This window comes from Corythoichthys intestinalis, chromosome 12, assembly GCF_030265065.1.
Source record: "Corythoichthys intestinalis isolate RoL2023-P3 chromosome 12, ASM3026506v1, whole genome shotgun sequence".
NCBI lineage: Eukaryota > Metazoa > Chordata > Actinopteri > Syngnathiformes > Syngnathidae > Corythoichthys > Corythoichthys intestinalis.
Genome location: NC_080406.1, coordinates 16,593,251 through 16,607,658, shown reverse-complemented (window position 1 = coordinate 16,607,658; position 14,408 = coordinate 16,593,251). Strand labels below are relative to the sequence as shown.

Here is a 14,408-nt window from a genome sequence, read left to right as displayed (position 1 = left end):
AACATATTCCTAGATAGAGTAGGCTTTTAATGTATTTCTTGTTGTTGTTTGTGATTGATATGAAATGGTCCACTTTTATGCGACCTGTCTCGTTCAGATCATCAAGTTAATGCCTTACTCGAGTTGGAAAAACACGAAAAAATCAGATTTGTGTATTAAGACCTGCGGTATGAACTGAGCCTATTCTCATAAGTATTATTATTACTAGTAAGTATTAAAAGGATCCTCGATCTTAAAGACAAGTAATTCTTAAAAGATAAATGTTAGTATGAGTTATAATAATTTGATTGTAAAACCCCTCTTAATGTTTTCATTTTAATAAAATTTGTAAAATTATTTTAAGTGATAGGTCGCCATACTTGTTCACGTCGCAGTGCGTTGATGTCACCGGGCCTGCTGCCGTACTTCCAGCGTGTCACTCGTTAGCTACCCCATTACTCGTTAGCTATCCCAACATGTCGTCGGTTCTGCCCTTCCAATTTGAACCAGAGTGGAAAAGTGAAGAGCAGGACAGCACTGTCGGTCGTTCACATGACGAGCAGCAAAGGCAAAATGCATAGCAGGACATACCTGATAAGAGTTGGGCAAAACTGGTGATGTACTCGCGGCAAGTGCATTTCAATGACAATGGAGCGAAAGAGTGTATGCTGTTGAGAACTCCGGTTTTTTGTTAGCAGATCTTCAAGGTGAGCTATTGCGTGATCAAACTTATTCCAATATAATTATGTAAAATGTTAGCATGCAGAGCTGTCGTTTGCTTTACATACAATACTGGCCAAAAGTTTGAACACACCTTGTCATTAGTGCATTTTTATTTTCATGACTATTGACATTATAAACTCTCACTGAAGGTAATAAAACTATGAATGCACACGTGTGATAGTCAGGATCGGAGACGTGTCGTGGCTGACTGTCCTCATTAAATTTGTCAACTGGATCGAGTGTTCTCCATGTCTTGTACAGTACATCCAACTCACATTTAGCTACGTAAGGGTGGTCCATATTAAGTGCTCGGCGCACATCAGCTTGCCACTGTATAGCTGCATCGGACATGTCTGGATCGGTTTGAGTGGCAGCATCACTCATATTAGGTAAATACTGAATAGACAGACTTATTGCCTGATGAACTGACATTAGAGGTGAATTATTAGCTTCCTCTGTGACTAGCGGTACACAGAAGGTTCGCCGACCGCTTTAGCGACAGGAGCGGCTTGCCTGCTTAAGAGAGCGACCAGCAGTCTTGTCTTTGGCACTTTATTGCGTGCATTTCACTCGCTATCCAACCGCGTTGAGGCTTCTTGTGTGGGAAAATAGTTGGAACAGCATTTGATTTTAGTCTCCGCTTATATCCAGCCGCTCCGGTGAGCTCTTTCATAAGTGGTCGTCGACTAAAAGCCTCGAACGCGGTAGGAGAAAAATGGCGAGAACAAAGCCTAGGGTCAGTTTTGTCAGTCTACAGGCATTTTCCCAAACCTTTCTCCTCTTCTTGTCAATAGGAAATCTGTGGAGACTCACATCACTCCCCTTGTTTCCATTTAACTGGAAATTGCATCCAAAAGCAACACATCGTGGCATTTTACTTAGCGGGTTTAGGCAACAATACACAATTGTTGTACACAATTGAAAACGGCCCAATTACGTCATCACTCCGAGCCCTCAAAACATGGCGCCAACTATCGGTCAAAATATGTACTAAATATTATAAAATATTGCCATTTATTTAAAATTTTATGTGTTTCTAACAACATATTTTAGTACAAGAGAACAATTGTGGTGTATTAGAGCCTACATGTCTTTAAGATCGAGGATCCCTATAAAACTAAGGGCCCGTTTACATGGTGACTCTCCGAGAAGACGAAAAATTTCATGTTTGCATTTATATGGTTCCGTCTCCATTCAAACAATTTCGCAATTCCACATGAAAAAGATGTAGTATTCATGCCAAGACCTAGGGGGCAGTGCAGATTTACAAGGCGACAGTGAATGATGCACTTTGACTTCCTCAACCCGAAAGACAACATGCCCACCCACTCTAAGTAATGGCATTTTCTTTTGTTCGAAAAGGCACAAAAATGGAAACATTCGACATATTTAAATAAAAAAATATTATAAAAACAGTAAATTAAGCCGATGTTCCGCCATATTTTCTGTTTTTAATGTTAAGTAGCACTGCTGCGCATGCCCTATATGATGTGTACGAGTGATGACGTTATTGTCGCGTTTTGAGATGCATGCGCCGCAAGCCCCCCTCAATCCCCTGCAATCAAATATTTCCACTTTGGAGGCAGGATTCCAAGGTTTGCGTTTTTGCCTTCCATCTTCGCCGACACCATACAAACGCGAGGCCACTGCGCAACACAGTCACTGCGTCTTCGTGTCGCAGAGTCGCCATTTAAACTGCCCCCAAGACAAAAGGGCTGCCAACAACCAAACTGGAACCATCACAGGTCTGGAGTGTCCTTAATGGAGTTCCTTATCCTACTCTTGTGGAGTGTGAGTCGATAGGTGGATGTCATAACATGTAGAGTAACAAAGCATGTGATCAAACGTCAACGAGATGCACCAAGATGGATGGCTGTTGTTGCTGCTGTCGTGGAACAAACATAAACTGTGGCGGCTATCGTCTCGACATCTTTCAGTGGACATAAATCTCTTTAATAAACCCAGTTTCCTTTCACTTTCATTTCAATCCCTACAGAATTACAAATAAAATCAATGCTTTGTGCTTTTTTCTGGTGAAAGGATTATAATAAGAATCATTTTAAGAAAGGTTTACAAGAATCATTCTCAATGCATTGGAGGCGAAAATTAATAACAACAAATTGAAATGAAAAACGTATAAGATGAGATTCCAAATAAATAAAAATGGATTTGGTTTTTTTTTTTATTTTTATTTTTTTTAAAAGTGTTCCCAAACAATAAAACCTCCGGCACGGGGAAATGTTTGAAGGCGCTATTGATTGGGTTTTCACAAGCAAACTCCTTGCGTCTGTCTTTTTTATTTCCTGTTTGAAGATAATCATGCAGCTCGTTACCTTTAACCTCTCTTCAGACTTATTCAATAGGTGCTGTAAACGCCAGGAATTGAATCCATAAAATGAAGCCAGGATATTAATTTTACTTGCTATGACCATATCGTAGGGGTGTAAAACTGGCGGCCCAAATTGCAGATTTTGCCCACCGCATCATTTTATGTAGCACGTAAAATGTGCATCGTCTTCATGTTTTTCGTTAATACAAAATATGTGTGAAACTTCTGTTGTCCACAAGTCAGAGAAAATTTACATCCCTCAATTTATTAACGAAATAAATACCAATAAATATTAGGGCTGTCAAATGTATACGTTAACGGGCGGTAATTATTTTTTTTAATTAATCACGTTAAAATATTTGATGCAATTAATACATGCACGGAAGGACCCGTTCATGAGTTGCCTCAAACAGCTTTCAATGACGCCGTTTTAACAGATTGAGAGCGAAAAGGCAGAGAAATGCGAGTGGACAAAGGCGTTCATTGGACTGCACCTTTTATTGGCTTAAGCTATGGCAGCCACTACTAATAGTCATGGTTGCCCAACTTCCCATCATGCATTTGGGCGGAGCAGATGACGTTCTTTTTATTAACACGCCTAATTGAACACAACGCATAACATACGGTATACCATTTGCAGCCACCACTGACAGTCATGGTTGCCCAACTTCCCATCATGCATTTGGGCGGAGCAGGAGACATTCTTTTTCTTAACACGCCTAATTTAACACAACACAAAACATACTGTATACCATTTGCAGCCACCACAGACCGTCATGGTTGCCCAACTTCCCATCACGCATCTGGGCGGAACAGTTAAGTCGCTACAGTATCATTTAGTGAAATCACAAGAAAAATAATATTCCTATCTCTAAAAAAATAATGTTCACAAAAAGAAAAGCACTCAATGCAAAGAGAACTGGCATTTATTTTTTGATTGAAAATTTTACAAATTTTATTAAAACGAAAACATTAAGAGGGGTGTTAATATAAAATTACTATAACTTGTACTCAAATTATCTTTTAAGAACAACAATTCTTTCTATCTGTGGATCCTTTTAACAGAAGGAATGTTAATAATGTTAATGCCATCTTGTTGATTTGTTGTTATAATAAACAAATACAGTACTTATGTACAGTATGTTGAATGTTTATGTCTGTCTTGTGTCTTATCTTTCCATTCCAACAATAATTTGCAGAAAAATATGACATATTTTAGAGATGGTTTAAATTGCGATTAATTATGATTAATTAATTTTGAAGCTGGGATTAACTCGATTAAAAATGTTAGTCGTTTGACAGCCCTAATAAATATATAAACTGAAAAATAAAATTAAATAAAAATGGGGCGAAAAAAGAAAAAAATGTTATTTAGATATTCCAAAAAAGATCTTGACAATTTTGAGGTCAACGATGTCTCGAAATGGTTTGTTGTTTATCAAAATAGATGACGATTCATTTGCTAATTGATAAAAGAATTAATCGCATCAGTTTACCTGCCATTTATGCTGCAAGACATCCATTTTATATCATGCTGTAGAATACAAGAAAAGAACTACAGGCAGCCTTGACTATTCTTTGCCTGTAAATGCTGCTCATATCTCATCCGCTTCAAATTTGCTACTCGCTAATGAGCATCTCAGCGTTTATACAGGAAAGCCAGAGCATTATCTATTCCCTGGTAACTACTTAAATCTTAGATGAGCCTTAATTGAGGGCAGTCAGAGTCCTCAGCCTTTGCAGTATTTGGAAGAGATGAAGGATAATTGCTGTGATTGACTTCAACGTTCAATTTCTATCCAACAATATTACTCTTCAGAGGCCAAATAAGGGAAATGCATTGTGTGGGGGTGTGCTTTGGAATCAGAATTTTAATCCTTAAGTCATTAAACTATGTAAATAAAGGATGTTACATACACATGGACAGGTTAACCATACATTTATTATTCTGTGAAAATGTATGTTTTCCGGGATACTGCAAATATGTAGTAAGATGGGGAACAATTAAAATAAGACTAGAGTTGTCCAATAATGACTTTTTAACCCATATCGCTATATTGTCCTACTAAAAAAAAATCTGATAACGAAATGAAAACGATATCGATATACAGTTTGTCGTCGAGGACTTAACATATTATGGCTAATTGTATTGTGTTGCCTCACTTGATGCTTTAATAATGAGAAATATAACTTCAAGGTTTCCCAAATAAATTTTCTGTGAAAAATAAGAGAACAACTTCAATTGACGTTTATAATTCATTGTTTTTCAATCATTTTTTTTGATCATTTAATTTTTGCACCATGAGTGCAAATGGTCTGCTCACATAACTAATCCCAAGCATCTTAGTTTGGAGACATCTAATGGTTATCAAGCATAACTGCTGTGCAGGGCCGACCCAGGCCATTTGGGGGCCCTAAGCAAAATAATGCAAAGGGGCCCATATTTTTGGCCCACCATTTTGTCACGGTGTACTGTGAAACCCATACATGCAATCCAACCCATACGTCCATATTTTGTATATTAATCAGATTTTGTTGCACAGCATACTTCAAATTTCTCACCCCAAATGATTGTCAGTATTTACAGTAGATAGCGCCAAACCTTTTTCTAAAAAAGAAAGAAGTTAAGGAAGAATTATCATTTTTTTAAGCTTGTAATCAAGTATCAATACTGTAGTAAACAAAATAGAATATAAATTAAACAATTGCCAGATTGGGGGCCCCCTACTGGTCAGGGGCCCTAAGCAGCTGCATAGTCTGCGTATAGGCTGGGCCGGCCCTGCTGCTGTGCTATGCTGTGACCAGCCTTTGTACAAAGGCAGAAGGCTTCTACAATCACTTTGAAAGTAACATGCCTATTGGCCCAAAACCGATTATGAAAAATCAATATTATCCGATATCATTTTGAAATGCTTTTATCGGATGATATTATTGGTAACCAGATAGAATCAAACAACTTTAAATAAGACCATTATATGTACAAACACTTCTTGCACTTTCCCTTTGTTATTTGAAGTGGCAATAAGTGATGCTCAAAAACAGATTTTTTTTGTTTGTTGAGGTCACATTCTGTTGATTTTGGTGCATTTCTGGGGCAATTCACTTCCTGTTAATTTTGGGGTCTTAGGGGGTCAAATTCTGCTGATACCGGGGCACGTCCTGTTGATTTTGGGACATTTCAGGGGAAATTGTCTGAGGATGTTTTGCGTTGACAGTCTCTGTAGATCACTTCCTGTTGAAGGAATCTGACCTTTCAGCCAGAATGCTGGAATCACGCCAACCAAACAGCCGGAACCGCGCTAGCGCAATTCCAAATACCTGAGCCGGGGTACACCGATAACCTGGCCAAAAGGCCACACTCTGCGCGTTTACCTTAGTCTTAACCCTTTGTACTGACTCCATTTTAAAAGCTGGAAAAAGGCTTTGAAACACAAGTTTACAATTTATTCCAAGTCGACACCAATCAGACAGCAAGGCAAAACAGCAAATAGACCCAAACAAAGAGGAGAGCTGGCTCCAGGGTGACAATATCACAAGTCAACAAAAGATTCCAGAGAGAAAAAAATGCGCTAGCAAATGAATTCATTCTTTTAAAGGCTCTGGTGAGGCGGGGCTGTAGTCCAGAAGAAGGGTGTGTTTCGGTGTTGTTTATGGTAATTTTCCATTGCAGGTTGGGCTGATAAGTCAGGGCAACCAGAGTTGGAAATTTTGTCAGCTTCAGTGCTGAGTGTTCAAATTCTCAGCTGCTTAGCCTTCTTGTTATCAGGCATTCATTGTGGCAAAACAGGATGTCCCGCCATTTGTTCTGGACTGTCCAGAAGAGCTGATTGCGGGATTTGGTGGCGCAGACATGGATTTGTAGCTGTCTTGCCCATTACCTGCTTGTTAGCGCCAATTTCGCTCAGTCAGCTGCATGACACGCGCGTTGGGCTCCTGCAGGCAAAAGGCATCCTGTATCTGTTATGCCCTTATCTGCCAGTTGTCAATGCAATTTCCAATCGTTCCAAGTCCATAATATCAAATATATTCTGCTTGTTTTTCTTAAACTATGATATAAATGCTATTTATTTTATATTGGGGGTGTTACAGTAATATAAACAGTCAAACAGTAAATATGGGAAAAGATACTATTCCCTTCACTGAGGATTTTTGGTTGAAAAATAATAACCAGCAATACTTTTTTTATGGGTCCAAATAAGGATAACCAAACAAGAGTCAGAAAAAAGAAACTAAAAAAAACCCAGATCCTAACAGTTTGTGCCTCTTGTGTTGCAGTTCTGCGTCTCCTAAAGGACGGAGCTGACCCCAGCACTCCTATTTCCTCTGGGGGATCATTGCTACACTTGGTAGGCAATCCATATACAGTAAATGGTGCACAATTTTTGACAGGGGTACATAACATTATGATGATGTATGTTCCACCTCACTAAAGTTTGTCTTGCAATGCATGCAAACTGGTGTGAATTTAACGATTAAACTAAAATCAATGTTTTGATGCGTGAAGAATGTTATTGTGTGAACGGTGTGATTAACACTAGTGCACAAGACCTTCACATACTTCTACAAGAGAACAGAATGCAGTTCTCCATATGTATGCTAGCTACTTTGTTACAGTGGAGAACTCTTTATATGGGGTGATCCAGAACGCTATCCTACCAACATTTCACAGTGCGCTCGCCATGACAACGTGCTAGCAGCAGAGGTGCTGATGGAGCGAGGCCTCAACGTCAACCTGCAAGACGAAGACCTGTGGACCGCCCTGCATGTAGCATGTGTGTGCGACCACGCTGACACGGTCCTGCTTTTGCTTCTGGTGAGCAACTACCACAAACAAGTAGAGAGAATGTACTTCAATAATCGCATGCCACCAAACACTCCCACACTAACAGCACGCATGGGTTTTATGCTAACGTTTCTGTCAGTAGCTGTGGTTCCGCTGATTAGGTCCTTGAAGAGAACAGGGGCCATCTGCAGGGGAGGGAAAATAAGACGTAGCGCTCAGTCATGTTCTGTTGATGAGACCCGCAGAGGCTTGTCACCAGGCGGAAGCGAAATTCCTTCACAGCTCGCTTGCGTTGATTGACTGGATGTGGCAATGTAGAGGTTCCACCGAGGCACGGATGTCTTTGAAGAACTGCCATCCAAAGGGTGACATGCTCACTGTGGTGGGTCTACTCACTACGGGATGCTTCACGTCTTTTTAACGCCTAACACGGATTTGAAGTTATCGTCCATGTGGTGGGGTTTTCTGATGAACACTTTGGGATATTACTTAAATAATTTTTCAAATAGATTTAAATACATGTTTCAGGATGAAATGGACTTCTTCTAGTTGTAATTCACAAAAGAAGGATGATCGGATGCCATGTGATTGGACATTTATTTTTATTTATGGCATTGAAAGAGTTAACTAGATTATCAGCTCCACTGACTAGGATAGGATAGGATGTTTAATTTTCATTTGCCGTTTATAAATTTATATTTTTACCCATTCATAAAAAAATGTGCCAAAACAATTAAAAAAAAAAAAATGTTTATATTACCCCCCCCCCCCCCCAAAAAAATAAATAATTATTCACATGTTGTATTTATTTTAGGGCTGTCAAAATTATCGCGTTAACGGGCGGTAATTAATTTTTTAAATTCATCACGTTAAAATATTTGACGCAATTAACGCACATGCCCCGCGCAAACAGATTAAAATGGCAGCAGAGTGTAATGTCCGCTTGTTACTTGTTTTTTGGTGTTTGGCGCCCTCTGCTGGCGCTTGGGTCCAACTGATTTTATGGCTTTCAGCAGCATGAGTGAGAATGGTGTAATTATTGACATCAACAATGGCGAGCTATTAGTTTATTTTTTGATTGAAAATTTTACAAATTTTAATAAAACGAAAACATTGAGAGGGGTTTTAATATAAAATATCTATAACTTGTACTAACATTTATCTTTTAAGAACTACAAGTCTTTCTGTCCATGGATCGCTTTAAGAGAAGGTTAATAATGTTAATGCCATCTTGTTGATTTATTGTTATAATAAACAAATACAGTACTTTTGGTTGATGGTTTGAATTGCGATTGTTTACGATTAATTAATTTTTAAGCTGTAATTAACTCGATTAAAAATCTTAATCGTTTGACAGCCCTAATTATTATTTTTTTGTTATTATTATTATTTTTTTTTTTCCCCCTTCAGACCTGCATTTTTTTCTGCTGGGCAAAAAAAAATCACAGATTTATAATCTACTCAAATACCATAACAAAGTGGAACTTTTTTGGTCGGGGACATTTCATACTTTTATTGGTTATATTTAGTGCTGCAACGATTAATCGATTAACTCGAGTATTTGATTAGAAAAAAAAGATTCAAATTAAATTTTGTCGCTTCGAGTATTCGTTTGATTAAAGTCGCGTTGTAATGGTTTACTTTGTAAGTGTTCGCATTTTGTTTTATTGATCTGGGTGGATGCACTGTCCTCTAGTCGGCCTCATTTTACATTGCTGAATCCAGCTGCTCCCTGTTAAGACCAATGTAAGCTAAGTTTTTGTTTGAGCAAATGTTTTTTAAACGCATTCCTAATTTAGTTTATAGGTATATTTAGCCGTTTTTTTGTGGGGTGGGGATATGTATCCGAACCATTTGTTAAGAGCATTGTAAAAAAATAAAACATAAAAGTTTGTGGCTCAGCTCAGGAATTTTAATTTTTCATGTTCCTTATCCGATTACTCGATTATTCGAATTAAGTACTTCATCGATTAATCGACTACTAAAATAATCGATAGCTGCAGCCCTAGTTATATTTAATGTTAATGTTACATTGTTTTTGATGAGAAATGAGCACTTACGTTGCTTTTTTGAAGTTAGGGTTAGGGTTTAGTTAGGGTTAGTTTTTAAATGCCCATGCTAGTTGATGGATCTTAATAAAACTATATACACTTTATGTTGAAGGTCATAAGTTTTATTGGTTAAATATACAAAGAAAAGTACAAATATTTGTTGGCAGATTTTCATAAATGTGCAACATGAGCGCTGCCTGCAAAACACCTTATCAAAATGCCTTTTCTTTTGAAGTCAGCGGCATTTCTTAACCTGAAAAGATAGAAATGCCAAACGTTACACACAAAAACTTGAAACGTTTCTACACAAACTGTGTTTCAGGTTAAGAACACCCTGTGAATGCTTAACAAACTGTTAACAAATACTTCACAAATCAACAATAAATCATTTATCAACAGTTTACTAATGATCTATTAAGTAGTAAAACGGATAGTTATTATAAAGTGTTACCAAACGTTGCATCTCAAATCCGTAACCATCTTGTGAGCAATGACATTTACGAGCAGTTTCAATCTGGTTTCCGCCCCTTCCATAGCACTGAAACAGCCTTACTCAAAATTACAAACGACCTCCTCATAGCTTCTGACTCTGATCTATTATCAAGCCTTGTTCTCCTCGATCTCACTGCTGCGTTCCACACCATTTCTCACTCAATCCTTCTCGACCGGCTCTCCTCACTTGGTATCACCCACACACCCAATTCTTGGTTCACTTCCTACCTGTCAGACCGCACTCAATTTGTCAAATTCGTCCCATATTTTATGATTTTTAGTTTTTGAGTGGGGGGGGGGGGCAAAACATGTTGATGACCCCGAAATGCAGTGTCAGCAATAAAATTAACTTACAAGAATATTTATAATAATCAGTGTTGGGAGTAACGCCGTTATTTTTTCAGTAACGGAGTAATCCAACTAACTTTTTCCGCCGTTACAACGCTGTTACTGTTACTGACGGTCAAAAGCGGTGCGTTACTTACTTTGAATAAATTGAAGAAACTACCAGCCGTAGCGAGTCTACTCTGCTCTGTGTATTTGTCATTCAAGACATGGGGTGCGTTCAGGTTCATGGCAATGAAAATAGTAAACACACATAGCCTACCTTTGCAAGAACAATGGAGTTGCCGTTTGATATGGTCATATTGTGCAGGTCCTGCACCCACCCGCAGCAAAACTGTTCGTAGCTTTGTAGCGAATTGTAATTTCGGAATCGCTGATGAGTTTAGTAACATACACCGAACAATAAATACAGCAGAATGTCCATTTTGCATAATTGTGGAAGCCCGTTGACATCTTTACTCCATTTGTCTTCGGCTTGCTTGTAAGGGTCAACATTGTTCACATCCTTAAGTTTGATCACGTCTGTTCTTCGCCTTAGTAACGAGTTTGTCTCTTTATCGAACTGGCATGTTAAAGTTTGATGTCCCGCAAGCCAGACGTGTTTCCAATATGGTTGCATTGTTGTCAAATCTCACGTGATCCCACATTTTGTGGCGTAAACGCTCGAGCCTAATAGCGCACGTTTTTCAGAGCCGGTGTTTTCACACACATACCGGAACAGCGCGTGCAAACACACACACGCAAAACAGATGCAGAGGGATATGATGGCAGAGCATTTAGAGGAAAATTTGTCCTTTCGAGGTGGAGATATAAACACTATTTCAAATTAGTCGAAATTAAAGGAAAGAACGTGCATGTAAAGTGTAATTTATGTTCCGGGGCAAAGCTTTTGTCGACATCTTGGTAAGCAATTCAAATCTGTTTATTTTTGTTGCACTTCAAGTGTAGGATAAATCTGTTGCTGGTGAGGTGCAATAAATATTACAAGTTCTATAACACAACTACCTGTCTGTTCTTCTTTATTCAACTGACTCGTATACTGCTCAGAAAATTTCAAATTCTTGGACATACAACAACTTCTTTTTAAAGCAACGGAAATAGTTACTTTCCCTGGTAACTAGTTACTTTTACTATAGAGTAATTCAGTTACTAACTCAGTTACTTTTTGGAAGAATTAGTGAGTAACTATAACTAATTACTTTTTTAAAGTAACGTGCCCAACATTGATAATAATATGCTTAGGACAGCTGTACTTTTCGCAAAGATCGTCATCCATTGAATATGGTACGCCCGCTGGTGGCTTGCCAATGTAGTTACCCTCGTCAAAATTTGTACCCCCTGGGCGGAGTCACTGCGCTGCGCTGATTTGCTTGATTTCCATATTTAGGTGATGTAGTTAACTACAATGTTTTAAAACATGGCCCATCCATCCCAAAAAAAAAAAACAAAAAAAAAAACTTTTTTTTCCTTCTGTCGTATAATGTAGCATATGTACTAAACGTAAAAAAGGCCCTGTTTTACTGTTTTACTCGTAGGATGACCTATAACTATTATTACTATAATTCAAGTCCTGTATGGCGTTTCTCCAGTTTAATAAATGTTGATGTCCAAAATATGTAACTGTGGTTCTTTTCTGGCGTCAATTTATTGTTTAAGTCGACATAACTCATAACTAATGTATGTGTGTGTGTGTGTGTGTGTGTGTGTGTGTACTCCCGCGGGCAGGGGATACAAATTTTGACAGGGGTAACTCCATTGGCAAGACACCGGTGGTGGCTCTGTTGTACAGTTAGCATCTTTAGTGGGGCAAATTGAAACTCATTTCACCATTTTGGTGGTGCTCTCTGGCGGTTCATGGTCCAAATTTTCAATCCTTAATTCTTGCTCAGTTGTTGTTGTCACTTTTGATAGCTTAAGTTTGAAAAAATTACATATATCCATCTTGCCTCTTCAGTCCTCGAGTTGTTTTGGCTAAGCAAAGCAAATGACCGTCTGAGGTGCTAGTCACATGATCAGTTTGAAAAATAAAAATAATTTTGGGAAGATGTGCGCCCAGTGCAGTTGAAGAAGCGATGCATACACAACAAGTCTATTTCTCTTATCCAATAGTTTATTTTGGTGGTGTCTTGTAACTTAACTCAAATGCTCTTTATCCAAATAAAAGTAAGAAATCAAAAGACTCATAAATGTATTCACGACGGAACAAACAAAATTAGTACATTCCTTTGGAGCACAATACACTAAGCCACGGTCAAAAACTGTTCTGCCCTCCTAACTAACAACCCAAATCTCATGATTAGTTGTCATTTTAAGTGTACCGGGGCTGACTCCAGGTCAGTGGAAAGAAACGTTGGACACTTCCTAATGGTAAGGAGTAAAATTACAATAATAACACAAACCAGGAATACGACTGATACAAATTTTGACCCATTACAAAAATATCTTTTTTGTTCATTTCATTCATTTTAGTTTGTGTTATTGCTTTGCAACTTTTATAGACAATATTTTACAGGAAAACTCTATATTTTAAAATCATATATAGGAAAGTCAATTACATGCAATGACACTTGTCGACCACCGTGGGGGGGGCTGTCTCCACTGGCGTGCGCCAGGGTTCTGTCCTAGGGCCGCTCTGTTAGGTTTTGTGTTGGTTCCCTCCTACTGTGTTCCTGTGATTGCCCATTGATTTCACCTGTTGTACCTGCTCCTAGTGTATCCGCCAACTTGCATCCTTCTGTGTCACCCAGCTGTGCCTCGTTATCTCGTTACCCCTTGTCTGCGTGTGTGTATATAAGCTCCCAGTTTCTTTTCACTCCTTGTTGCGTCATTGCCAATGTCTTCGTTCATGCCAGCGTCAATTTTGCCTGGTCCTACGTCACAGTCCTCATGTTCCTCTGCCTAGTAAGTTTTTGAGACCAGTCTTTTGCCAATACCCTGGGTTTTGTTTGCAACGGTGTTTTTTGGGATCACCTCAGTTTTGGTTTGTATTTTGTTTTTCTGTCGGCTTTAATTAAATTACTTTTGCACTGCCTTTTCGCCTTGCTTCCCTTTCCCTGCACTTGGGTCCACACACCACCTGCCTGCCCGCTGACCTGACTCGCTCCTCTTCATCATTTACATTCTCCCCCTTGGTTCCATCTTCCGCAAACACAACATTCACGTTCACTGTTACGCGGATGGCATGCTCTTTCATGACAACAACTTCTCTATTACCATCAACAATGTACCAATCTCTCCTTCTACTCAGGTTAAGAGTCAAGGTGTCATCCTCGACAGCATGCTCTCCTTCCGTTCCTATATCACCAACATCACCAGATCAGCCTACTTCCATCTTCACAATATTTCTCGTCCCCTCCCTTCTCTCACCTGCCTACCACTTCCACTCTGGTCTGTAGTCTAATCACCTCCCTGCTCAATTATTGTAACTCACTGCTCTTCGGTTTCCCAAATAAGTCCCTCCAAAAACTGAATAGCCTACAAACTACACCCACATGATGCTATGGTAAATATCGCATAATAGAACCAGATGCAAATGCCAGACACAGCGGCATTAGCAACATGTATAAAGAACTAGATGCGTTAGTAAACAGCCGCCATTTTAAAGCAGTAGACCTCTCAGAAAGGCTCTGTTGTAGAGAAACTTCCTAGCGAACCTAAGTGTTTTTATCTAAAATGCTCCTGAATCGGAAAAAATAAATTTATATTT

General features: G+C 38.8%; 1 protein-coding gene across 5 annotated transcripts in view; it reads left to right on the top strand.

Annotated features, from left to right (window-relative positions):
* myo16 (myosin XVI) overlaps positions 1-14,408 on the top strand; it is a 269,930-nt gene that overhangs the window by 69,192 nt on the left and 186,330 nt on the right. For all 5 annotated transcript variants that reach the window (XR_009066237.1, XM_057851442.1, XM_057851443.1 and 2 more), the window contains exons 3-4: positions 7,307-7,377; positions 7,701-7,844. Coding sequence is in view for 4 of the 5 variants with exons in the window: in XM_057851442.1 (XP_057707425.1) it covers positions 7,307-7,377; positions 7,701-7,844 (215 nt within the window). In the remaining variant the exon portion in view is untranslated. The remainder of the gene's footprint in view (positions 1-7,306; positions 7,378-7,700; positions 7,845-14,408) is intronic.